The 27,702-nt window shown below is 44.7% G+C and overlaps 1 protein-coding gene across 1 annotated transcript in view; it reads right to left on the bottom strand.

The window, feature by feature from the left end:
- Positions 1-26,673, bottom strand: part of Mypn (myopalladin) — a 76,862-nt gene extending 50,189 nt beyond the window's left edge. Inside the window, exons 1-2 of the mRNA XM_060369429.1 lie at positions 25,777-26,673; positions 1,528-1,703 (exon numbers count right to left, since the gene is read on the bottom strand). Coding sequence (XP_060225412.1) covers positions 1,528-1,703; positions 25,777-26,672 — 1,072 coding nt within the window. The 5' untranslated portion in view covers position 26,673. The remainder of the gene's footprint in view (positions 1-1,527; positions 1,704-25,776) is intronic.
- Between the last annotated feature and the right edge of the window lie 1,029 nt (positions 26,674-27,702).

Here is a 27,702-nt window from a genome sequence, read left to right as displayed (position 1 = left end):
CACCTGCTAAGGTCAGTGGACTAACAGTCTTTGCAGGCATTCCCTGGCGTTCATAAATTCCCACCGAGTGGGTGAAAGGGTATTATTCTGGACTCCAAACATTGCAGGTGTAGGCGGGGGCTCTTCCGTCCTGTCCTAATATTAGCAAATGGTCCTTCTTGTTGGGAGTGGGAGCATTCGATGTCCAGATGCCAGAATGGACAAACAGGAACACAATCTCAGTTCTCCTACCGGATGCCTGGTCCTAGATTTACTTCTACACTCCAGGAATGCACAGTAGAGCTAAACCAGGAGGTATTTACTGTGCTCCAAACACTTGAGGCTGAAAACACGGAACACATTCCCACCCATGTGCTTGCCAACTGAACGTCCGTCAAATATTCAATATGTGCTTAGTCCTGTGGAAATCACCGACAGAGGGAAATAAAGAGGAATGTGACCACTTTGGTCTTGCAATCTTCTTGGCAAATGAGAGTTTACTCCATGATCATATATCATGTAAGTGCCCGAGGCAAGGCATATACTAAGGTGTTGTACAGGCAGGAAAAAGTACTAGAGAACAGTGTCCCAGCTGAAACACAGGGGATGAAGCAAATAGGAACAAATGCCTAACAGATACCCAAGGACAACAAATTGATTTCTCCTTTAAAACGATTCCTGTTTGGAATGCCTCAAGTGGTCACCAAACTTCTACGCCTGGCCCCTCACAGTGTGTACCTCAACCAGCAGCTCAGGAAATTCATGTCATACCACATCTGTCCTCAGAACCTTCCAGAAGCAAAGTCTCGCAATGACTGAGAAGGACTTGGTTCTGCTCACCTGCCTCCCTCCACCTTGAACTTCAGGCTTCATTTTCTGAAGCCTTCATCCTTGCCCGATCCATTCTGACCATATTGGTTTAACTCTTCCTATTTTATTTAAATTGTTTTTGTTTATTATTATTATTACTTGTGGTGTGTGTGTGTGTGTGTGTGTGTGTGTGTATAGGCATACATAGAGGTCGGATGACAACTTTTTGGAACTGATTCTCTCCTTCACTATGGGAACCAGGGGTAAACCAGGCTTTTATTCACCTGGCATCTTGTGGACTACTACTGGCTCATTTCCACCACAAGACTGGTGCTCTCTCACGGCTGGGATCCTTCACGTTCTGATCTCTCTGCCAAGGTGGCTTTCCCTTGACTTTCCTGTGACCACCACTTTATTTCTTTCAGGCCTTCCCTCAAATGCCATCGGACTAGTGAGGTCTGTATCAGTCGCCTAATTTAAATTACAGCCAACACACACAATTCCTTTTCATTCTTTTCTATTTCTTCTATAATGTTGTGTATTTATCATCGTTTATCTCATTCAGTTGTGGTTTCTCCCACTATAACGTAATTTCATGTCAACTGAAGACTTTTGTCTACTTGTTCATAGCTATTATCTATCCCCAGTGTCCAGATGAGTACAACAGGTGAATGTTTTTAATTACAGATAATTATATTTTGATAGTACATGCCATGCTCCAAAAATATTTAGCTTTACCTTCTATGTAAATCTCAGCAGAAGTTGAGTCTGTCCCATAGATGTTGGAAGCAAAGCATGAGTACCGTCCTGTGTCCTCCTCAAAGGCTTCGGCAATGGTCAGCGAGTGCAGGTTTCCCGCCTGTACAATGTGGATATCTGGAGAATTTTCAAGCTCTTTGCCTTCACAATACCACCTGCAAGGACGAGAATATCGCCATCAGATACAAGGAAAACAGGAGAGTTGTCAGGTATGCTAGAGTTTACCTGAAATCCCAACACTCTGGAGGTGGTGTCAGCAGAGTCAGAGGTTCGAGGTCATCCTAGGCTACATAGTGAACTAGAGATCAGCTTGAGCTATGGGAGACCATGCCTCAAAACATCTGCAGCAAACACCAAACCAACACAAAGGAACACAGCTAAGTGATATCAAAGGCTCAACAGCAGAGATGGCTCCAGATATTCCCTGAGAAGGAAACTGACCAATTTAGAATCAGAACATTAAGGCATCCGTTGTTATGGTATTCTTTCATTGTAACAGTGGGAAGGGTTGGCAATATTCAAACCGCACTAATATTTTACCGTGAAACTCGAAAAGTGATTCTGTGATGGGAACTTTTGGTTTCTTTAAAAACTTAGTTATAAGGGCTGGAGAGATGGCTCAACAGTTAAGAGCACCGTCTGGCGAGGGCATGAATGCCAGAGCCCCAAGAGGAGCCAAGGTGCTCAGAAGAGTGCTGCCCCCTCTATTGCTGTGGCTGTTTTTGCTGTTGCTATGTTGGCCGGTTGCAGTTTGTTGCAAATGGTTGCAGTTTGTCAAGTAGTCACCCGCAGAGAAGAAATTGACTATCATGGCCGCAAAGGTCAAACTTGTCCCAAGGAACCCGATGTCCCTTCAGCAGGAAGTAGTCTAAAGATGTCTTCACCCCATTTCCCCTCCAACCTCCTTTCTCACCTACCCGGTGTTGAGGGGTTAGAAGGGATTGGGGTGGAGAAGGGTGATAGATATAAGGAACCAATTAAACACCCCTACGCGACTCCTACTGAAAATCACACTGGCAAGCTGGCTCGGGGTTCGAGTTATCACTGCCTGCGGGGATGCCTGGGTTTGGGTCCAAGCATGCTGGTCAGGGAGCTCACAACCACCTGGGATCCAGGCTCCAGGGGATCTGATGCTCTTCTGGCCTCCACAGGCACTGCATGCCTGCATACAAACTCACACATATACACACATTTTTTTTTTTTTAAAGAATCATACAACTGAGAGATGTTGAGGAAGCAAACACTACCATTCACAAAGCTGGGTCTGTGGTACGGATGTTCATTTCTTTCCAGTTTTTTGTAGCATGCACCAAGTGCTGTTTATCTCATCCAAATAGCATCAAAGAGGCAATAAGTGTCTATGATATTGGATGCACTTATGTTCTGTCTGATCCTATGAGAAAATTAATTTATTCTGTTACTACTTCTCCCAGGACTGACCTAGCTCTAGTAAATAGCTCATCCTAAATGTTTCTATGGATTGTTTGTTTGTTTGTTTGTTTGTTTGTTTGAGACAGGGTCTCACTGTGTAGGCCTGCATGGCCTGGAACTCCCTAAGACCAGGTTGGCTTCAGACTCAGAGATCTACCTGCCTCTGCCTCCCAAGTACTAGGATCAAAGGTGTGGGCTACACGCCTGATTGGTCTTTTATTTTAATTCTATATATTTAATTAGAACCTTTTACTATATATAACATATCGGAGTCTTTTTGCTGGCCAAAAGCTTATACAAAATAATATATGGGCTGGAGAGATGGCTCAGTGGTTAAGAATGCATATCTTGCCCAGGACTGCAGATAGAGCCCAGCATCCATTTCAGGTGGTCCATATCTGCTTCTCACTACCCCAACTCAGGGGATCCAACACCCTTTCTGGCATCCATGAGCACCTGCATTCTCATGCAGAGACACATACACATAATTAAAAAAAAAAAACAAACATGTATCTTTTAAAAGAGAAAAAACAAAATGTGGAAGTGCATGATAAGAAAAATGAACATTGAAATTAAACAGATACAATTTCTCACATAACAGTTCTGGAAAAATCTTTTGATTGCTCTCATATATTTTAATGACAATGAAAAATAGTTTATCACTCAAGCTGGGTAGTGGTGGTGCACGCCATTAATCCCAGCACTTGGGAGGCAGGGGCCGGTGAATTCCTGAGTTCGAGGACAGCCTGGTCTACAGAGTAATTTCCAGGACAGCCAAGACTATGCAGAGAAATTCTTCCTTGAAAAATAAAAAATAAACAGCCACCCCCAAAGAAACTAAAGGAAAAAAAAATAGTATCATTCCTGTGAAAGAACTGTGGCGGTGATGTTAAAATTATAGACAGACTTTATTTTTAGAACCAACTATCGCATTGGAATCTGTGTACAGAGAGATTTGACAAACATACAAGATGAGAAACATACAGGTTTCTCCCAGAATATAGCAAGTGATTGGAAACAAGCTAACTGTCCATCATAAGGTCACTGTTTCCAAGCCAAGGTTCAGCCAGAACACGGCAGCTCCACGATAAAGGTGAGAAGGAGCACAGACACAGATGTATTGACAGAGTATCGACACAGATGGGTTCCTGAGGTATACTTAAGCCCGCCTGGCTTAACTCCCCCTCCCCCACCACATGGTAAAGCCGGATTCTGAGGCACACTCTAGAAACCACACCTGTTTACCTACTTTCTGCAGCAAGCTGCTCTCTACTCTTCCACAAACACATCACAGTCACCCCGGTGTTCAAGCCTCTGCCCAGGTTCTCTCTCCGTCTGCTTTTCTGCAACTATTAACATAACTCATCCACCGACTGTGGCTCGCTGTCACCTCCCACACAAGGCTGCACTTGCCGCCAATGGTTAGTATGTTTTCTAACTTCACCCGGTGTCACGGAAGTTTTGATTGTATGTGACCTTCACTGAGTCTCTTACGTGCTGATCACGATCATGATGAGATAATGTGTCATCCTATAGAAACGATGACTCTAAGGCATTCTAAAGAGGCTGCTGTAATCCCAGCACTAGGGAAGGCAGAGGCAGGTGGTTCTCTGTGAGTTCAAGGCCAGCCTGATCTACAAAGGGAGTCAAGGACAGCCAGGGCTACTCAGAGCAACCCTGTCTCAAAAAACAAACAAACAGAAAGACAAAAAAAAAAAAAAAAAAAGAGCTTGAAACAAAGTTGAGGAGCCCAGGAAAAGGTCCACCTCTTTTCCTAAGATTGTACAAGGCTCTAGAGAAGCCTTCACAGATTTCTTGCAAAGAATGGTCTCAGCTGTGAACAGAGCTGTATCAGACCCTGACGAGAGGCAATGGTTGACAGCGACCCTTGCATTTGAGCATACGAATACTGAATGTAAGAGAGTTGTTAGACCATTACAGGCACCAGCAGTGCCAACAGATAAGTGGACATGACTGATAGTGGCTCTCACGGCATCATACCAACCAATATCATAGGACAAGCTATAGCTAGCTGAAGGTCTCAGATATCAGAATGCCCTGTGCAATTTACCAAATTGCGGCAAATTTGGCCATTGACAAGGAAATTGCTGGAAGCCTCAGAACTCAAAATGTCAGTACATTGGCTGAGAAATACAGTACTTTCTGAGCCAGATCTCAAAAGCCTGGTTACGGCCTCCCAGATTGGCCTGAAAGTTGTTTTGTAGGCCAGGCTGACCTTGCACATTTGCTCCTACCTCCACCCTCTGAGTGCTGGGATTACAGATATGCATGCCCACACCTGGCATCCACTGTGGTATTTTTGTGATCCCTAAAATCATCTGCCCAGATCATCATAAAGGTAAGTCTTGCTAAGTGAGCCTGCTGATCACGTATCACTTTCTGGGAGAGGCTTCACAGACCTTTTTCCCAGTATAGCCTCTTTTTTAATTAATTAATTTAATTTACATCTCGGTCATAAGCCCTTCCCTTCTCTGCTTCCAGTTCCACCCTCCCTCCTGCATCCCCTCTCCCCTATTTCTCAGAATAGGGGAGGCACCCCCTTACCCAGACACCCCAGCTCACCTACTCAGGTAAGGCCACTTTATATTCATTCTATCATGCTAACCCAGACATTGGCTACTTTTCCCTGGCATGACCAAAACACCTTAGATAAGAACATAATGGAGGAAGATTTTTCTTAGCTCACAGTTTCAGGGAGTTTAGTCCTTGGTTATTTGACCCAATGCACTTGGGCAGAACCCGTGGAAACAAGAACACTATTAAGAAGAGGCCTTTTGGGCTGGAGAGATGGCTCAGAGGTTAAGGGCACTGGCTATTCTTTCAGAGGTCCTGAGTTCAACCACATGGTGGCTCACAGCCATCTGTAATAAGATCTGGTGCCTTCTTCTGGCCTGTAGGCACACATGCTGATGAAACACTGTATCTATAATAAATAAATAAATCTTTTTTTAAAAAAAGAAGAGGCCTTTTAGCTGGGTGGTGGTGGTGGTGCACATCTTTAATGCCAGCACTGAGGAGGCAGAGGCAGGTGGATCTCTGTGAGTTTGAAGCCAGCCTAGCTCCAGGGCAACCAGGGCTGTTACACAGAGAAACCCTATCTAAAATTAATAATAATTATCATTATTATTATAAAATAAGAACAGGCCTTTCAGGAAGAAGAAGGAAGGGTGTGACAGGAAGAAAGGAGGGAAGGGACTATGATTGTGATGTAAAGTGAATAAATTAAGTTAAGTTGGGCCTGGTGGTGAATGCTTATGATCTCAGAACTCAGGAAGGCAGAGGCAGGGAGATCTCTGTGAGTTCAAGGCCAGCCTGGTCTACAAAGTGAGTCCAGGACAGCCAAGTCTACACAGAGAAACCTTGTCTCGAAAAAAGAAAAAAGAAAAGAAGAAGAAGAGGCCTTTCACTTTATGTGGACAGGATGCAGAGAGAGCAAGGTAGTGAGTCGCCTTCAAAGCCATTCCCAATGACCTACCCCCTCCGACTGGGCCTACTCCCTAATCCAATCTTCCAACCTTGGCATCAGGAGCCAGATGACCATTTATGCACTGAATGGTCACATGGGGACATTTGTATCCAAACCACAGAACCTTCATTTGTCACCCTCTCGGCATCCTTACTATTTGAAGTTCTATAAGCTTACTTTGTCACTGTTTGCCCCCCTCATTAGAAGGCTCACGAGCGACTTCACCACAACCCCATCACCTACAGCAGTGCCCTGGTTCATAGTAGGTACTCAGAAAAAAGTGTTGATGGACTTGATGAATGACCAAGCGACGGGAAACATTCATAGTTAATGTTTGTGTTTATTTGCCTCATCAGATTCACTGCCTGTCTCTGAACTGCAGACACAGGACCTGCGGCTGCCAAGACAGGTTCTCCCAGAGCACACAGCTGTGAAAGAGCCTGAACAGGTGTAACCACTGGGCTTTCAACTAAACGCTGTGCATTGAGCACATTCGTCGTCATTACTTTCCACTTGAAATACCCATAAATTGAAAAGATTTTTTGTTGTTGTTGTTCCTGCATGAGGGTGTTGCAATAGAGTCTCTTGTAGCCAAGACAGGTTTTAAAACTGGTTGAGTGGACAAGGATGATCCTGAATTTCCCATCCTTCTGACCTCACATCCTGAATGCCGAGATTACAGAATATTAATAATAATAATAATAATAATAATAATAATAAAAACTCTTTAAAGCACAAAGCCACAAAAACTCAAAGAATGAGAAGGAACTTGAGAGCAGACGCTAGCCTTCAGGCGCGGTGGGAAGATGGACATAGAGCAGGACAGAGGGGAGTTGCAAATCAAGTATTTCCTCAGGGCTGTCAGTCAAAGATTCACTGATACGGCCAAATCCCAGAAATCTGGGACCTGGAGACGTGAGATTGCTGACAGCAGGGGAGAGGACGTGGAGTAGAAAACGGGGGGAAAGGTTACAAGTTTGTGAAACGAGAGTCCAACCCAGGTCATTGCCCCTCAGCTGAGCAGTCATTGTCCCAGGAAGGCTGAACAACAGCCGTCTCAGACGGAGCAAGGGAAAGAAGGCCTTCAGGAGGGAGCTCTCTGAAGGCCTTAACCTCACAGGCCAGGCCATCCTGAAGTTTCACAAACGGATGGTAAAATTGATTGTTTCACATCCAAATACAAAGAAAACACCACCAATAGCCTGGCAGTGGCGGCTCATGCCTGTAATCCCAGCACTTGGGAGGCAGAGGCAGGCGGATCTCTGTGAGTTTGAGGCCAGCCTGGTCTACAAAGTGAGTTCTGGGACAGGCAAGGCTACACAGAGGAAACCCTGTGTTAAACCCCACCCCTCGCAAAAAGAAACCACCAGCAAGAGCCAAGTCAACAATAAATTAGGTCAAAATGATCAGAACGTCTGTCTTTCAGCAGCTGCAGTTTACACACCTGAGCACTGCAGGAAGCAGTGGGGGGTGCCGGAGCTGCATTGAGAGGCACAGAATTTCGGGGCTAAAGTTTTCCCAACAACACCAATAACAACTATTAGTATAGCATTTATTACAGTAAGGATTTCCTTATTTACATATTCAGCTTTTTATACATCTATTTATTTGTGTGTGGGACCCCTAGCATGTGTGGAGGTCAGGAGACAATCTGGGGGGAGTTGGGTCTTTTCATCATGAGGAGCTCCAGGGATAAATTTTTTGTTTTGTTTTGTTTCGTTGAGACTAAATACTTTTCGATATTAAAACGTGACAATGTATTGAGGCAACATAATAAGAAAAAAAATCAGGGTGCTAGTTTAACGTAGGGACGCTGAGCTGCCACCAACAGACGGAGGTCAACAGAAAATAGCCTACGCTAGCATACGAAGAAGCATCTTGCTGAACTAACGTCTCTGTGAGAACAAAAGCAAGATTATTTGCCCTTTGTGTTCCCATTTACACTGAGGGGGCCAAAGCCGTGGTAGGTAAAGAGGCCTGGTGAGCTTCGGCCACATGGACTGAAGCCTGTCTCAGAGCTGGCGGTGGTACCAAGCCCACCACACCCACAACGAGCAGGCTTTGACAAAGCAACAAAAATCATTAGTTTCTCCCAATGTTTTTCCTCCCTTTGGAGGCAGGGTCTCACTATGTAGCCTGGGCTGGCCTATGTCGACCAGGTTGCCCTCTGCCTCCCAGGTGCTGGAATGAACGGTGCATACATCCAGTAACTTTTACGTGGATCTTAGCCTTGAGTCTACGTTTTCCAATATTCTGGGTGGTGCAGAGGGGTGTGGTGTAAGGCATTTCTGCCTCCTGTGGGAGCGTCCTTGTGCCATGCTCGAACTGAAGGCTAAACTGACTGCGTAATGCATGACGTATTTTTAACCTGAAAGGCCGACTGGTTTCTCACAGACCCACGGAAGCAACTTGTCCTCTCAAGTAAAAAAAAAAAAAAAAAAAAAAAAAAGAGAGAGAGAGAGAGAGCATTTGTTGCTGATGGATTAAAAAATGTCTTTTCTAGCCAGGCATGCTGGCGTCATCCCAGCACTCAGGGAGGCACAGGCAGGCAGATTGCCATAAGTTCAAGGCCAGCCTGGTCTACAAAGCGAGTCCAGGACTATTGACTGCCAGAACTATTGAAACCCTGTCTCAAAAAACAAAAACAAACAAATAAGTAAGTAAGTAAGTAGTAAGTAAATTTTTTCCAGGTGAAATTAGGAAACTTTTGTGTCTCCCACAGTGGGTTTAGGTTTATTACTATCTTAAAGTTTTGGTGGTTTGGTTTTTTTTTTTTTTTTTAATGAAATCAATGATTTAACAAATGATGGGTTTTAAAATTATTATTATTATTTCATAGAAGAAATGTGTTACTTTTGCAAGATCTGTGTTATTCATTTTCCAAGTGACAGATGGAAGTGCTGTTTGTGCAGAGTTCAAAAAATGGGTTTTAGCACAACAGAGGACAAAGGTTCTTTGGTAGGGTTCAGGTTCCCCGCTGCAGCTAACTTTTAAGAAGATGTGATCCGAAAAGGCCTTGAACACAGAAAAGGCCTTCTGTTTCCAAGCCTCTGTCGATACTGAGACCCAAGCCAGTGTGCACGGAACACTATGACTTCAGCCCTAACAGCGCGTTATGATAAGCTGAGCGCAGAAGCAGACAAAAGAGCCAGCTGTCTTCCTTTAAGCGAGACAGCGAAGAGAACTGCAAAAAACATGTGCAACATGGCTGGGTAGTCGTCCTGGTTGTTAAAGTGCCTATTGTGCAAACATGAGGGTTTGGGGGTGCGCCTGCAACAGCCCCCCAAGGGGAATTATGGAAGTGGATCCCTGGAGCTCACTAGCCAGCCAGGGTGTGAGCTCCAGTTTCACTGAGGGAGCCTGTCTCAGGAAATAAAGTGGAGAATCCAGTGAGGAAGATAACAGGTGTCAACCTCTGGCCTCCATGCTCAAGCTCTCACACACATGCACATACACATAGATCACACACACATATCATACATACAAACACTAAAGCAATGCCATTCTTCTGGCTAAACTTTTTTGAATCAGAAAATAATCTTCATCAGATTATTTAGTGACATGTTTTATTATTTTTTAAATGAATGAATATTTGGAACATTCTGCAGTTTTCATGTCTAACACAATCTGTAATTATAACACATGTAAACAAAATTGCTAGGCAGGAGAAGAGGCTCGGTGACAGAGTGCTTGTTTAGTTAGTGTTTGATAACAGGAGCTCAGTTCCTTCCCAGGAAGGGGGAGGGAAGGTGGAAAAGGGGAGGGGGAGGAAGGAGAGAAAGGAAGGGGACCTTAAAGACCTCAGTGGTCTTTAAGATTGTAAAGGGGGCTGGAGGTGCTGGCTCATGCCTTTGAGCCTAGCACTCTGGAGGCAGAAGCAGGCAGATCTCTGTGAGTTCAAGTCCAGCCTGGTCTACAAAGAGAGCTCCAGGACAGCCAGTGCTACACAGAGAAACCCTGTCTCAAAAACAACAACAAAAAACAAAACAAAAAAACCCAAAAACAAAGCAAAAGGGTAACTAAAAAAAAATTGAGAAGCAGTGGTGTACTGTGAGAGACCCAGAGGAAAACAAACAGGAAGCTATGAGGGGAACTGAAAGTAGTCTGTGCTATATTTGCTGCTTTTCTTTCTTTCTTTATAGTTCCTCACTCTGTGGCCCTGGCTAGCAGGGAACTCAATTTGTAAACCAGGCTGGCCTCGGACTCACAGAAAACCTCCCGCCTCTGGAGTATTGCCACCACACCCTGATCAGCACTTTCACTTTCCTGTTTAAGTTTTGTGTGTATTGGTGTTTTCGTTGCATGTATGTCTGTGTAGGTATGTGTGCCTGGTATTCACAGAGGGTGGAGCTGGGGTTCTACAGGGTTGTGAGCTGCTTTGTGGGAATTTAGCGAGGGTCTTCTAGAGGAGTAATTCTGTGGTGCTCTTAGCCATTTAGCCTTCTCTCCAGCGGCTGCATTTGAATTTTTAAGCAATGTATTGTTTTGTTTTGTTTTTTTCCCAAAACAAATATAAATAGTTGTCATTAAACAAATAAAGGCCTTCCTTTATAGAAATATTATAGTTAAGATTGCTCCTCCTGACCAATAAAAGAGCAATCATCCCCCGTAATCGTAGCCAGAGGGAACTCTGTGGGGTGGATTCTCATGCCTGAGCCCTTTGTCAGCGGTATTTTCACCCTTACTCAGCGGATCACTGTGGCTTCAGCTAGGCTGAGGCACAGCCCCTTTATCTCTGACTTTGAAATTGCCATCCATTCAGAAACCGGAGTGCTCAGGCTGCCTTTTGAAAGGCTGCTAAACCTCGCCAGCCACCCCGAAGACATCTGAGGATCGGAGAGGGACATGTGACCACAGAGCTACCTCTGTCAGGGAGTGGTTTCATGGAGATGACCTCACTCATTCCAGGTTTCCAGAATGCCCATCCCTGTGACACTCGTACAATGGCAGGAGGTGCCCAGCATGATTAAGGGCTCAGAAGAAATGAGTCACTGGGTTGGGGAAACAGGGCAGATCCAAATCTACCTTCTACATGCTGGAGTCACCCTCCAAGCCTGCTGGCTTGGCCAGCTATCAAGCCATGGAAGGAAGACACTCAAGAAATATGTTTTCCAGATTTAACTGGTCTTTTTTTTTTTTTTTTTTCCTTTTTGGCTGCCTGTCATTACCATTCTACTGTTAGATTACTAGCACATCTAAAACATGACTTGGGTAAATATTGTGACTTGGCATTTTAGCACGTTAGCCAGGTTCTAAGTATAATTTGAATGTGCTGTTCTGACTCACCAGTAATAGTGCTCTTTAAGAGAGCGATTACTCAGAGCCCTCTTTTAACCTCGCCCAGTCCTTCCAAAGTCCCCAAGGCATCTCTATTATTCTGTCAGCCTCCTGCCCCCTTTCCTTCCTAGAACCTACAGATGCTGTATTATTTGTAGGTTCGGGTGTTTAATGTCTCTTTCCCTAACTGGTTGTGAAAACCACAAGAGCCATCAAGGACTCAAAGCTATGTTGTATTTTAAAACAACTTACACTCTCCTCTTAGAGATATATATGTGTGCTGGGCAGTGGTGGCACGCACATTTGATGCTAGCAATTGGGAGGCAGAGGCAGGTGGATCTCTGAGTTTTAGGCCAGCCAGGTCTTCAGAGTGAGTTCCAGGACAGGTAGGGCTATACAGAGAGATCTTGTCTCAAAAAAACAAAGGGGGAAATGTGTGAGTTCTTTCTGTTGAGAGCTAGTTGGTAACCTAAGAGAAGCACAGGTAAGCAGCTGTCTCATCTGATGGCACTGAGACCACACACCCCTTACCACTCAGCCAAATTCATGGAGAGCAAAGGTGATGGAATAAGAAAGAAGAGGAAAGGAATTCCTATGCCTGGGCTGACCTTGGCCTCATGATTCCCCTTTTTCCTCCCAGGTGCTGGCATTATGAACCCACCACAGCTAGCTCCCAGCATTCTTTCTTTCTTTCTTTCTTTCTTTCTTTCTTTCTTTCTTTCTTTCTTTCTTTCTTTCCTTTCTTTCTTTCTTTCTTTCTTTTTTGAGACAAGATTTTTTTTTTTTTTTTTATCTCAGGCTGGCCTCAAAGACTCTGTAGCTGAGGATGATCTTGAACTTCTGACCGTCCTCTTGAATTCTTCTGTTATTGGGGATCAAACCAGGCCTTTGTGCCTACAGCTGAATTTCATCCCCTATAATATGTTTTAAAGACTAAGTTCCTTTGGTCAAGGCTTACATGTCCAAGACTTTGAGTTTTCCTAGAAACTTTTTCTTTCAAAGTGTTGCATTTGATGTTTAAATTACTACACAATTTGCTTATTTATTAAAGTTATCCTTTATTGTCTGTTCTGCTTCCCAGAATGAAGTATTTCAGGGAACTTCACTTTCCTTACAGGACTCCTGTGTCCCTAAAGATTCCTAATACCCAGCAAGTGACTTGAGTTGTTACTGAATGAGCAGACAGGGTTTCAGGCTTCATTGACATCAATTTGATGTACTGTGTTTAAAAGTATAACTTATTCCTTCATTTTGTCCACTAAGTTGGGGAGGGTGCGTGTGTGGGCACTTATGTGCTTGCACAGGTGAAGGCCAGAGGTCAATATTGGTGTCTTCCTCAGTTACCCGCCACCTACCTAGGTCTTTTTTTTTTCCATTTTTTAATTTATTTATTTTTATTATTAGTTACATTTTGTTAACTCTGTATCCCAGCTGTATCCCGCTCCCTCATTCCCTCCCAATCCCAACCTCCCTCCCTCATCTCCTCCCTGCCCCTTTCCAAGTCCACTGATAGGGGAGGTTCTCCTCCCCTTCCATCTGACCCTGGTTTATCAGGTATCTTCAGGACTGGCTGCAAAGTCCTCCTCTGTGGCCTAGCAGGACTACTCCTCCCTTGGGGGTGGGGAGTGGGGGAGGTCAAAGAGTCCGCCATTGAGTTCCTGTCAGAAATAGTCCCTGTTCCCCTTACCAGGGAGCACATTTGGATACTGCTACCTAGGTCTTTATTTATTCACAGGACAGGGTTTCCCATTGGCCTGAAGCACACAGTTTGATTTGGGTGCTCTCGGTGGCTAGCATGCACCAGCGCGGCACCCTGTGTCGCACATCCCCAGCCCTGGGGCCACAGCATGCTGCCACGCCTATGTCATCACGTCAATGCTGAGGAGCCAAACTCAGGCTTGTGCGACAAGCATTTTACCAAATGAGCCACCCCCTGCTAAGTTACATCTTCTAGAACAAGCTCTTCGGTTAGCTCCGCTGGGAGCTGTCTCAGTGTTGCTTTTCCTGAGCTGTTTGAAACCCAGGCCTTTTTGGGACCTTCGGCTCTGATTACAGGAGACAATGGTTTCTGGTGTTTGCTGGGGAGAGGCAGCCGTGATTTCAGATAGGCGGACACTGTGTACCAGAAGGGCCTCAACCCTCCTGGCTATTGTTAGCTATCTGGGCCACTGCCCGGCCCCTCCAGAACACACTTGCTGCATTGGCTCCTGCAGTCAGGACTGTGCTTTGTGCTCAGCCCAAGCAAAGAAAGTGGGAAGCCCTGACCCACGCAGCTGGTCTAAGTGCAGTCCCCAGATTGATCACACTGACTGCCAGGGGCCTCTCCTGGCCATTGGCTTTTCCCCTCTGAGTCTGGAGCATGTCCAGAAGAGTTCCCAGCACCTACTCCATCTTTTCTGGGATATTATTGGGATTTAGGGTTTCCTCTTCAATCAGGGTTCACGCTGTTTAAGATGTCAGTGAATCTCTAGGTTTACAGGACCCTTCCAAGGCCTTTATTGTAAATTCGGTTGGTAGACATTACTATTGCATTATTTATCTTAAAGAGGATGCCTCCAGTTTGTACATGCATCAAGACTCACACAGCTGGCATCTGTCTTCTCTACGGGATGTCTACCTCTTAGGGTAGACGTCTGAAAGTCTCAGGTTTGAGGCTGGTGATGTAGTGTGATTGGTAAAGTCCTGCCTAGCATGCATTCTTTGGTCCTCCCCAGCACCAAAGAAACCAGATTAAAAGGTCCACAGTTGTAGCCCCAAACTCTGGAGGTGGAGGCAGCAGGAACAGAAGCTCATCTTCAGCTAAGTTTGAGGCTGTCTTGAGATACAGGGTTTCCTGTCTCAGATACACAGATGGCAGTCTGTACGGTTTTTCAGTTGGGTCAGGGTGGGGATTGAAGAAGAGACAGGCAGATGTGCTCAGCCTGCCATTTTAGTATGACCCCCCCTCCACTTCTAACGTGCCTGCTGTGTCCACTACCCTTAAATACCGCCGAGGTCACAACACTATTAAGTTAGATACTTTATATTTAACTTAACTTAGGTAACTTCGGTTTTCATCTTGTTTACCTAGAATTGGCACTCAGTATATTTCACAATATATTCCTTCCTTTACAAAAGGGCTTTATTTACCAATTTTGAGACAGAGTCTGTGTAGCCCAAGCTGCCTTCTAACTCTAAATCTTCCTGTCTCGGACTCCAGAGTGACATGCCCAGCTCTACCTGCTCCTTCTTAGGGCACCTCTTCTTTTTCATATTTGTCCCTGTTTTTGTGTTACCATTTGAGATGCACCTTCCCAGCATCCTCTTTGAGGGGCCAGTTTCCTTATTGACCCAAAGTTTTTAGTTTTTATTTGGGCGTTTCTTTACAACATTGAGTAGACAGGAGTGATACAATAACAACACTGATGAAGACAGCGGCTGACTTAGATTGGAGGCCCCTACCAGTCATAAAGAGGCCACCCACGGAGGGTTTCAAATGACTCCAGTGGCTTGGATTACACACCATCCTCAGGGTTTGGGGCAATTCTTTTGAACTATTTACTTTATTTTATTTATTTACTTATTTATTTTGGCTTTTCAAGACAGGGTTTCTTTGTGTAGTCCTGACTGTTCTGAAACTCACTCTGTAGACCAGGCTGGCCTCAAACTCACAGAGCTCTGCCTGCCTTTGCCTCCCGAGTGCTGGGATTAAAGGTGTGTGCCACTTTTGCCAAGTCTTGGGGCAATTCTTTTGTGACAGAAGTAGGGGAGGGGAAACTGATATTGATTTTATGCTTAGACAAAAAAAAAAAAAGCAAAAAGATAATAGATTATGACAAAGTTGTGTTTATCTTTAAAAATGGAGTTCATTTTAACAGTCTAAAGCTAATATTCTTTAATATATTAACAGGGTGATAGGCAAAATTGATGATCTTCATAGAAGAAAAAAATGTGTTTGTAAATTCTATGTATTTTTTTTAATATAGCCTTGGAAGATGACTCAGTGGATGAAATGCTTTCCATGAAAGTTGGAGAAACAGAGTCTAGTTCTCTAGCAACCTCATGAAGAAAGGACCGAATCTACTCCTGTCATTTGTCCTCTGACCTCCATATACATTCTGAGACACGCACACACACACAGCTCTCTCTTACGCATGCACACAAATTAATATTTTTTTCTCCCTTTTAAATATAGGCTCTCTTATTCCCAGTGCTGACCGTTATCTCCCAAGCACAGGGATTAAAGGCAGGTGCCATGACACCTGGCTGCCTGTTTAAAATATCAAACTTCCTAGAGAAGAGGACAAAAATCTCACAAAGCGTTAAAGGGTTGCTAAGGTCAGAAATAAGACTGGAGCACAAAGGGCCGCCGCTTCTGATCAATAGTAAGAAAGGGAGACGATACAAACAAAATCTGCAAGTAAACTTTCATCAAGTCCTCAGTGTGGAATGAGGAAAAAAATCTCAAATGAGAATGATTTGTGAATTCAGCAAGGTTGTGAAAGTCAATTATATTTCTACATATGGTAAACACAGCATGCCGTTTCTAAAAAAGATACCATTTATAGTTGCATAAAAAAATGAAATACCTATGAATAAAACAACAATTTGGTAAAAGCTAAAGAAATGATTTTTAAATCTTTAATGAGGTAACTAAACCGACCTGAGAGGCAGCTTATATAAGAGCAACTGCCTTATATAAGGCTTAGATTCCAGTCCCAGCAGCACGGCTCTCCTGTAATCCCAGCAAGAGATCACAGAAGATTACAACCCAGTCAAGAGACTGGGTGGAGGGTCAAAGGAGGAAGGCCAGCCTGGCAGTTCTGGGCTAGTAGGAACTACAAAACCCTGTTTCTAAAACATAAAGCCATAACTAAACAAAACAAATTTGTTAAAGGATACCTAAGGAAATGGAATGATAACCCTGTTTGTGAATATTAAAGCCCCCTTTTTTTGATGAAAGGTTTAACTAAATAGCCCAGGCTGACCTTGAATTACTCTGTAGCTCAGGTGGGTCTTGAACTCATGACCCTTCTGCTTCACTCCCCCCATGTAGCTGGGATTACAGGTCTGTTCCACCAAGCTCAGCTACTGTTCAGACTATTTTAAAAGTCTTACAAACAGAAAAGAAAGAAAGAAACAAACAAGTAATTCAATAGAAAACTAGGACCAAGCAGGGCCAGCAAGATGGCTCAGGGATAAAAGCGCTTGCTGCCAAGCCTGATGGCTCAAGTTTTATCCCAGGAGCCCACATGGTGGAAGGAGAAAGAGAATTGACTCCTGCAAGTTTCTCTCCGACCTCCATGTTCACACCATGGCACGTGTGTAAAATAAATAAATAAACAATAAGTAAAAGTTTAAAACAAAGCACTAAATACTATGAGACAGTACTCCATACCCATTATATTGGTTAAACTGGTGATTTTGATATTGGCAACAATGCAGAATAACCAAAACCGTTCACCATTTTGGTGAGAACATAAATTAGAACAATTTTTGGGAAAACAATTTGCCACAATCATGAGGTTGAAATTACACATGTGATGCCTACAATTCCACTCTTATCTGTGGTTCTCCTCCTGCCTGAGGGGCTGTTTCCCACCAGCCCAGGAAGGGCAGAAGACAGAAATGCAGAGCTTGAAAGGCCAGTGAGCACGATGGAGATCTCTGGGAACCACTTCAGGGAGCTAGTTTAACTTTAATTCCAGAACAAAGGCTGTCTTCCCTTGGAGAGTCGGTGGGAGCGTCAAGGATAAGTGTGCATAATCGTTGGAACTAGGCACTTCAAGGGTGCTTGATTTGCATTAAAGAGCAAGCTACTATATGACTGGGAGCGCAGTACTTAATCATCCTTCCTATAGGTGCGCGGAGGGAGAGCCAGCAGGGAGCTGTGTCAGAGGCCATGTGTCAAATGTGGTTAGGGGCATCTATGTCTAGAGACGCTCTCCAGGTGAAGTCAGGCAGAGAGCAGGAGGCCCCGCTGGGGGAGGGAGTCCTGCACCTTAGCTCAGAATGGCTCCCGGGACAGCAACCTCAAACGCAGGGTCCTTCCAACACCTATCCAAATTAACAAAACACGTATATATTGGATATATTGAATATATCCAGGATATATTGGAAGTTCATACCATCATACACTTGGGGAAAAAACAAAACACTGAAGCAGATCATACACGGGTCATGCAACACTTCAGCCGCATGGTAATACACCACACAGCAATGAAAATGGGTGAATAGCGTGATGTCTACTTCAGGAAGCCGAGTCGCATAGCACAAGAGCACAGGCATTCTCCTTCCGCTCACCTGACGTTTGTACATGACAGACTTACTAATCCACATACACGTGTGTTGGGGGCGGGGTGCACCTGCCACGGCGCACATGTGGAGGTTGGAGACAGCCTGCAGGAGTCAGCTCTCCCCCTCCACCACGTGGGCCCTGCAGGTCAGATTCTGCTTGTCAGCCTTGCGGGCAAGCATCTTCAACCTGCCAAGCCAACTTGCTGGCTGCGAAATTCTTTTTTTTTTTTTTTTAACTTTTAAATTATAGACAAAGTAGAGACACACACATTGTTACGGGCCATCTGTAAGCAACAAGTTGCCAGCCGCCTGTTGAAACACAGTGTCTGGCCTCATCTTAAGACTCTGATGATGAATGGGGAGGAGGTCCCCCCTATCAGTGGACTTGGAAAGGGGCATGGTGGAGATGAGGGAGGGAGGGAGGGAGGGACTGGGAGGGAATGAGGGATCGGGACATGGCTGGGACTCTGATGCAGGGGCTCCTGGGCATGGCCTGTGAAGTTGCCAGCCTCTTTAGGTCCCTCATGCTGCCAGGCCAGCAAGCCACTCTGCCTGCTTTGGAAGCTTTCTGGAGCTGCCCTCTCTTACTTGGAAACCGTCTCTTCCTCAAGCCTCATGGTCTGGGAACATCAGTTCTTTCAGTTCTTTATACTCAGCAATTGCCTTGCTGTTTGCCCCGAGGGCTTTACGTTTTCTGTTCCTTCACCTTGCAATACTTTCCCCACCCTCTACGTGGGTAGGCTACTCCCAGTCATCCTTCAGGCATTGACTCTAGTACCACTTTTTAGAGAAAAAATTCCCAACCAGTCATTAGGTTTGTCCCCTACTGTGTGTTCCCTTTTTTATAAAGTCCACCACTATTAAAATTTGTAGAATTTTAATTATCTGATTCCCTGATAGTCTCCAAGCCATTGTTTCTCAGTCCATGGATAGTGACCCCTTTGCATTACGAACCACCCTTTCCCGGGAGTCACACATCAGATGTCTTCCATGTCAGATATTTACATTATGATTCATAACAAAATTACAGTAATGAAGTAGCAGCGAAAATAATTTTATGGAGTGTAGCATTAGGAAAGTTAAGAACCACTGCTCTAAGCATTCTGAAGACAGAATTTGTGAGTCTTGCTTGATGTTTTAACCTTAGATACAAGACATATAAATGTGTTAAATACTCATTGGATAAATGAGTGGATGTGGAGTTACCCAAAAGGTAAAAGAAAAAGCCCTGAAATAACAAAATAGGAATTGCTTCTGTAATATTTAAGATTTCTTTCCTTCCTTCCTTTTCCTCTGCCCTCCCCCCCACACTCTCACCACTAATGGGTCTTGCTAAGTAGACCTGACTGTCCTAGAACTTGCTCTGTAGACTAGGAGGGCCTGGAACTCAGATATATGCCTGTCTCTGCCTCCCAAGTGCCAGGATTAAGGGTATGCACCACCACACCACCTGGGTTGATGTAGCCTTTCTTTATTCTATTTTTAGACCAAGTCTCATGCAGCCCAGGATAGCCTCTGACTTGCTAAGTAGCCAAGAAGGACCTCAAACTTCTAACCCTCCTAGCTCTACCTCCCAAATGCAGGGATTAAATGCATGAGCCACCATGGCCCCACGATACCCTCTCTTCTGCTTTTAAAGCAACGATCACATTTCCCTTTTATTTCCTTGGCATGATACTTTGAAGCAAATGTCCAGAAAGTAGCAATAAGGAAACATAACAACCATAACAGGCACTGATACTATAAAAAGGTAAACTTGCTCTGCCTTAGAAGTCTGTGTACAAGCAAACACAGTGACCCAGCTGCACATTCCTGAGCAAAGAATTTGGAGTCGGGACCCAGAAAGGGATCAGGGCCATTTGCTGTGGATTCCTACAGACTCTTTCATCTGTCGCTACCGCACCAGTGGATATCATTTTCTAAGACTCGAAAATGAAACTCTGCCCGAGCTTAACCAGCTTTCAGAAATGCTAATATCAGTGAGCTAGAATCTCACGTCTACTGAGAGATTGCAACACAATTAACCAAGAGTATAAGCACAAATGTATTCTCAGTTAAACTGAAGTTAAATGAACACGGGTAAAATATCAGTGACATACAGGAGCCCTGAGACAGCTGCCTAACTCACTTAGAGTTTCTTAGAAGTAGAAAACTTCATTTTCTTCTTGACCATGATACTTCTAATGACAAGCTGAAATGACTCATTGTTTTACTATTGTTTGTTTGTTTGTGTTTTGTTTTTTTGAGACAAAATCTCAGGTGGCTCTGGAACTCATTACTTTGACCAGAATGATGAACGTTTGATCCTTCTTGCCTCCACCGCTAAAGTTCTAGGATTACAGGTCTGCACCACCATGCCTGATTTATGCTTTGCTATGGATTGAACCTGGGGACTCACGAATGCTAGGCAAGGATTGAACCAGCTGATTTCAGCCCTAGCTCGCTCAGCTTTGACTGTTAGAAGAATCTTATGGATCAGAAAACTGTGTTGCTGGGTCCTACATGACGTTCTGGGAGCTTTGCTGTCTGACAAGGTTTCCGGCTCTCTCTGCCGCAGCTCCTTTAAGCCTGAGCATATCTTCAAAGTGTGTTGGGGGGTATTTTTTTTTTTTTCTGGGAGAGTTACTGAGAAAAGTTGGAAAATATTTTCCATTCTAGCACTGGACTGAGTCAGAAGTTTCTCTTCACTGTCCTCTGTGTGGCCAGTCTGTTTGTAAACACCAGGGAAACATAAACACTCCCTCTGCCCTTTTAGATCAACTCAGCTTTATATAAGGACACTGAGGCAGGCTCTTCCCGGTGTCCAGGCTAACTCTTCCGATGTCCTAATTCCTTTGAGACAGGGTCTCAGGTTGGCTTCAAAGTAACTTTGAAGTCTTGATCCTTCTGTCTCCACCTTTGGAGTACTTAAATAGGGGTTCACCACAACTCCTGGTTCTGGCTGTATTTCTGACTGAGAATTGTAATCTTTCCAGACCCTCAGCCTCAAAGCTCATACGCATCCTCCATTTGGCCACTCCTGGCCCATGATGCCTTTTCCACCCTCCCCCAACCACCTGGTACCCAACTTCGAATTTGTGGAATAATTGTGTGTGTGTGTGTGTGTGTGTGTGTGCGCGCGCGTGTGTGCATACACATGCTTGAGCTGGCCAGAGGTTGACATCAGGTGTCATTCCTCAGTTACTGTCTATCTCTTTTTTCCAATTCATTTTTTTTAATATTTATTTATTTATTTTATGTATATGAGTGCTCTAGCCGCATGTACACCTGCACACCAGAAAAGGGCACCAGATCCCAGTACAGATGATTGTGAGCCACTATGTGGTTGCTGGGAGTTGAACTCAGGACCTCACAGTGCTCTTAACCTCTGAGCCATCTCTCCAGCCCCGCCCTACCCCCCAGCAATTCATTCTTTAAGAATGTCACACATGTATACAATGTGTTTTGATCAGATCAAGCCCTCCATTCCCCATCAAACTCCTTCCAGACCACCCTCTCCGCCACATCCCCCTTCTAATTTTCACATCCCTCCGCGGTCCAATCAGTGCTGCCTTTCTGTGTGCAGGGCCGTTTACTGGAGCATAAGCACCCTAGTATCCACCAGGGTCTTTCCCCGCCCTGGAACCAGCGAGCCCCAAGGATCTGCTCACTGCCTCCCCAGCAGGATGCTCAGCCTTTCCACAGGGAGCAGTGTCTTAAATCCCTCTTCCTACCCAGTCGCTTCCTTCTCTTCCTCAGGGCATGCATCCCACCCTACTGGACTCTCTGATGCCGAGGACACCTTCCCCAGAAGCCTCCGCACTTCGTCCTTTTCTGATCTAACCCATTCCTTCCAGAAGCACGCTCCCAAAATGTTTCATTTCACCTTGCTTACACAACCTTAGACAGTTTTCAGATTGTTCTAGACTTTACTATTCAAAAGCATCAGAAAGGCAGATCTGTGAGTTCAAGGCCAGCCTGGTCTTTGAAGCGAATCCAGGACGGTCAAGGCTACACAGAGAAACCCTGTCTCAAAAAAGAAAAGAAAAAAACTAAAAAACAAAAACAAACAAGCAAAAAACAAAAAAGCCTTTGGCCCCACTCTCCTTTCTGGGTAGATGAGCTTCTTCTCTGTCACATAAGCTCCATTACAGTGCACAGCTCTGTGGCAGTCTGTAAGGAGGACTCCTTGGCTGGACAGGAGCCATTGTTTCCGCCCACCTCTTCATTAGTGCCTTCTGCCTTCTGTTCTGTTCTCCAGGAGACAGGGACTTGTGACTCTTTGAGAGCAGCTGCCTCCGGACCTTTGGTCTACCCTGTTCCCACTCCCAGGTCCAGTGGGTCTCATAGAGCCTAGTTTAGCCTCAAATTTGCTATGCAGCTAAGGATGACTTTGAACTTCTGACCCTCCTACCTCTACCGTTCAAGTGCTGTTTATAGGCTTGTGTCACCATGCCTGGTTTTATGTGGAGTTGAGGACCAAACACAGGCATCCCCAGCCCCATTCCTTGTACACCCTTCATTATACAATACTGCAGCATTCTGATTACACATCTGATTTCTGTGCCAGAGTATGAGTTGCCCTCTCAGAAAGGTTTAGATGTGGTTTTAAAACAAGGTCACAGACCTCGAATAGCTCCTTTCAACTCTTGCTCTGAACAGCATTAGTGGCTCAATAGGTGTTTGTTGAATAACAGATGAGTCCATTTATAACTAGCTCCTGTTTAGGCTTCCGGGTTCAATTAGAATGCCTCTACATCTCCTCAGCCTCCTTCTATCTTCCTCCTTCTCAGCCTGAGCGCACATGGGTATTACTATAAAAATTAGGATGAAGCCAGGCATAGTGGTACACACCTCTAATCCCAGGGAGGCAGAGACAGGCAGATCTCTGTAAGATATAGGCTAGCCTGGTCTACTCAGAAAAACTCTGTGAAAGACAGAAAGAAAGAAATATTTATATTATTTGTGCAGTTGCATTGACAGTGGTGCTGAGCAAATTGAAAACCAAACAAATATTGCTTTCTGAGTAGACTTGTAAAAGCTTTGTGCTTAGGAAAACAGTGACAGTTGATAGCCAAATGGAAAAATTATAGTTTTCTTCATACAATTGTAGTCAGGAAACTCAGTACAAGTTCATTCAGAAATGAATGTAATAAACCCTGGTCTCAGACCAACTGTTGATATCAACATGAACTTTATCAGCAGAGCAATTCTTCTCAGGTAAAATTAGCACTGCTGCATAGAAGTGGCATCCATGATTTTCACTGTGTGTGGATGTACTTTCACTGTGTGTGTGTATATACATTTTTTGTGTGTGACCATGTATGTATGTAGTTTGTGTATGTTCATATTCATGCATTGGGGTGAGGGGGCTGAGGTCACATCAGGGGTCTTCCTTGATTGCTCTCTGTGTTATTTACCAAGGCAAGGTCTCTTCTGAACTGCGAGCCCATTCCGCCCAGCTACCTAGTCAGCATACCTGGTCCTTATATTTGCACTTTAATCCACTGATCCATCTCTCTAGCTTGAAAATCTATACATTTGTACATTTATTTATTTATTTATTTATTCATTCATTCATTCATTCATTCATTCATTCATTTTTTATTTATTTTGCCTGGCTGATTAACCAGTTTTGGGTGGCTATTGGGTTATTTTGATTGGGGAAATGGGACTTTATAATTGTGGTTGGGTGGGGTTTTTTTGTTTTGTTTTGTTTTGTTTTGTTTTGTTTTGGTGGGGTACTGAATTGGTTCTTATAGCTGAGACTGTCATCACTGAGACAAAGGAAGAATGAATCTTTGAGTGATTGTTTTTTTACTTAAAAAAATAAAATAAAAAGTCTGTGTCCAGAAGCCAGTGAGCTGGACTGGACACTTTCAGGCGTGTGTACGCTGTAATCTGAGGGCTCACAACTTCCATAGACTGAGCAGAAGCCATGGAGAGGCATGGGTCATGCTGCTGGGGTGACACCTCACAGGCTTTACTGAGCAGAGGCCCAGGCAGTGTCATCAGTCATATTTAAAGGAGAAGGTCAGACACCGCCGTTCTCACCCTTTCCCACATCTTCGGCCAACCGTCTAACTCACGATTTAAACGTAAGGTCAATCTCTCGCTTTCCTGCTTCCCTTTGTTTGTTTTTAGCACTCAGTGGTGTCCTCTGCCTCACTCGCCCAAATGACAGGAACAGTATCAATTGTACATGACAGGTGCAGAAAAGCCACACTAGGAGCCGGCTTCAGTCTGCATTTCCCCCTCATGGTTCTCGGGGCTCCCCATAATCCAAGGGACTTCTCCAGGAACTAACTGTGAATGTCCCCGAGGGCACAGTCATCCCCACCCCTTATTTAGTCATTGAATCATTCAACAGTCCTGAGTGACCAGCAGGGCTGTGAAGGTCGCCTGGGTCACCTGACAGGAAACTGTCTACACCATTGTGAAAATAATAGTGAGCATGCTTTATGTTACCCTTGAAAGAAAAAATATATATATATTATATTATAATATAATATATTATAAAAATTTATAAATATATATATATATATATATATTTTTGGAGGTGGGTCTTTCGAACAGGGTTTCTCTGTGTAGCCCCGGCTGTCCTGGAACTTGCTCTATAGACTAGGCTGTCCTTGAACTCACAGAGATCCATCTGCCTCTGCCTTTTTAGGGCTAGGATTAAAGGCGTGCACCACCACCACCCAGCCCTTGAAAGCAGAATGTGATATATGAATATGTCTTTGGGCTGGAATACCTTCAATTAGAATGCATATATGAAATACAATTATTCATATTAATACAATTGCTTTATACTATGAATATTAGCACATGCGCACACACATACACACACACACAGGCACTCACTCACAAAACATCCCCTCTACTCATCAGATATATTAGGGAGAGATTTGGGAATTAGGGAGATTAGTGTTTTATATACATAGAATGAATTTGCAACAAACAAACAAACAAAAAACTGACCTTACCCACAGCGTTATTCTTTTTTTTTTTTTTTTTTTGGAAAGACAGGGCTTCTCTTGTGTAGCCTTGGCTTTGTAGCTTTGTAGACCAGGCTGGCCTTGAACTCACAGAGATCTGCCAGCCTCTGCCTCCCCAGGTCCTGAGATTACAGGTGTGTGTTATTCTGTTTTAAAAGCTATCAGCCATTATCTTATTACTTGCCGCCCCATTTGTTTTAAGTTATTTAAGCCAAGGTCCAAGCTGCCCTGAGCTCACTAGATAACTAAGAACGACCTAGAACTTCAATTTGGCCACCACCAGCCTCCTTACCCGAATGCACACACATAATTTTTTAAATGTTAAAAATATACGTCTTTTAGAAAAAAAAAAACATATTTGAGACAGGGTCTTACATAGCCCAGACTGCCTTGAACTCCATTTGCCAAAGATGACCTTGAACTTCCGATCCGCTTGCCTCTGCTTCCGGAGTGCTAGAGTACAGCCTGGCGCCACCATATTTGGTTTTCTGTGTTGCTGAGGGAAATCTAGGACTTGCGGTGTGCCAGCCCGACCAACACTCTACCAGCCCTAGGAATGTTATTTACTGCAGTGCTGAGGGGCTGAACTCAGGCCCTCACGCGTGCACGCAGGGCAAGCGCTCTAACCGGTACAGCCTCCACCCTAGCACGATTCGAGTTACACACGTCCTAGTGTTAACGTTCCTGCCTTTCACCCTAGCTCCTTTTCTCAAAGGAGGTGTGGATTTTCTGGAGCGACAACCACGGCAGACAGACAGCATCGCTGAACACTGCTTTTACCTTACTTGGGGCGGTGGAATTCCTACCACTACGCAGTCCAACTGGACTCGGCTTCCTTCCGGGACTTCCCTGCTCCGTAACTTTTGCGTGAAGCGGGGAGGCTGCCCCAGAGGCTCTTCGTAGTACAGGGAGGAAGGCGAAGACCCTGGGGTGCTGTCTCCGGTGGCCGCGTCGCCCGCAGCCAGCTCGGCTTCCCGCCTCTTGGCCTCCCGCTGTTCAATCGCGTGGTTCAGCTCGTTGTCCCTGCTGTCTGCGGGGATGGGGATGGGGACCGACGCCCTTTCTCGCCTTTCCGTCAGATCTGAGAAAGTGGGGCGGTTCTCCTGCAGGGCTTGGTTTTGAGATTCCGGCTTGCCCTTGTGGGTTTTGCAGGCCCGAGGCCTGATCCTCTTGGAGCTGTGAGCCTTGAAGAGGGAGGACAGCTCTTCGATGAAGTCGGCAGCCTTGTTTAGGAACACCTTCTTGGACTGGGCTTCAGAGCTGTACTGTGGCCTCTTGGGCTCCGTGGAGCTGTCTTTAGAGCTGCTAGGGCCTCGCGGGCTGTCCTGGCAGAAGGTGGGTTCGAAACTTGGTTTGGGCGAATGCTTCGTCTGGTCGGAAGACAGACGTTTCCTAGCTTGAGCTTCATCCACTCTCTCCAAAGGGTCGTGGTTGATGGCCAGCCTTGCCAGGTTGACGCTTTCATCCAACTCCTCTTGGCTCAGAAAGGCGGAAAGATCCGGAAGGTCCTCGGGGCCTCCCCCTTCTGCAGCCCCAGGACCGCCGAAATGGAAAGGGTTGGAGGAGGGCTCTGCTCGACTCCGCTCGTTGTCCCCGCGATGTCTGGTTTCAGCGAGATAGCTTTCTCTCAGAAGCTGAGAGATGGAAGTCGACGCTTCTATGCTGTCGTCTTGCATGCTATAACAAAGTCATGAAAATAGCAAAACAGTTCGGATCACTGCCACGGAATAACAAGCCTACATTTCCTATAGAACAGAGCCTTAACTTAGGTAAAACACGCCTACATCACAAACGACCGATGACTCCTAATTGTAAAGGAAAATGAAACTCGATGAACTCAAACTTGGGAAGCAGAGGCAGATGAATCTCTGTGAGTTCTGGGCCACCCTGGCCTACACAGTGAATTCCAGGACAATCAGGGCTGTGTAGAGATGCCCTGTCTCAAAAATCTAGAGCAAACAATACCTGGTACCTTCCTTACATTCAATTCAATTGTGCAGGTTGACATAACCATAATGATTTTATACACAGTGTTAGGGCTGGGGGGATAAAACTCAGTCGCAGAACATTTGCCTACGATGTGAAAAAAAGTGCCTAAACCTAATTTTAAAAAATTATGTTTATTGATTTATGTATTACTATTTATTATTTATGTGTTGATTTATTGGTTATTTATTGATTATGTGTTATTGTGTGTGGGAGGGCTACATGTGCCTTGGAGGTTCTTTTTTCCACCATGTGGGTCTGAGGATCATACCTGGGCTTGGCTGCAAACACCTGTATAATCCACTGAGCCATCTCACCGGCCCTGATTTTGGTAACAGTTATAAGAGTCTTTTTGACTACGGCCTGCTTCCCTATGAGAGACAGATTTGTTCTACGTCCTCTCGTCATTGTGGTCAATTTTGTTAACTTGATGATAATAAAATTATAGAAAAACACAGCGGGGCGTGATGGCGCACACCTATAATCTCAGCACTCTGGGAGGCAGAGGCAGGCCATCCCTGTGGGTACGAGGCCAGCCTGGTCTACCAAGCAGGTCCAGGACAGCCAAGGCTACACAGAGAAACCCTGTCTTGAGAAACAGAAAATAAACAAAAAAGAGATTATAGGAAAACAAAAGAAATTGACAACATATTTTCATTTAGTTGCTGAAAATATAGTCTTGATATAGCTCGTGAAAAAGAAATGATGTTTGTGTTGTTT

The sequence above is a fragment of the Meriones unguiculatus genome, chromosome 16, assembly GCF_030254825.1.
Source record: "Meriones unguiculatus strain TT.TT164.6M chromosome 16, Bangor_MerUng_6.1, whole genome shotgun sequence".
NCBI lineage: Eukaryota > Metazoa > Chordata > Mammalia > Rodentia > Muridae > Meriones > Meriones unguiculatus.
Note: the sequence above shows the minus strand (reverse complement) of the source record. Positions and strands in the feature narration are given on the sequence as shown.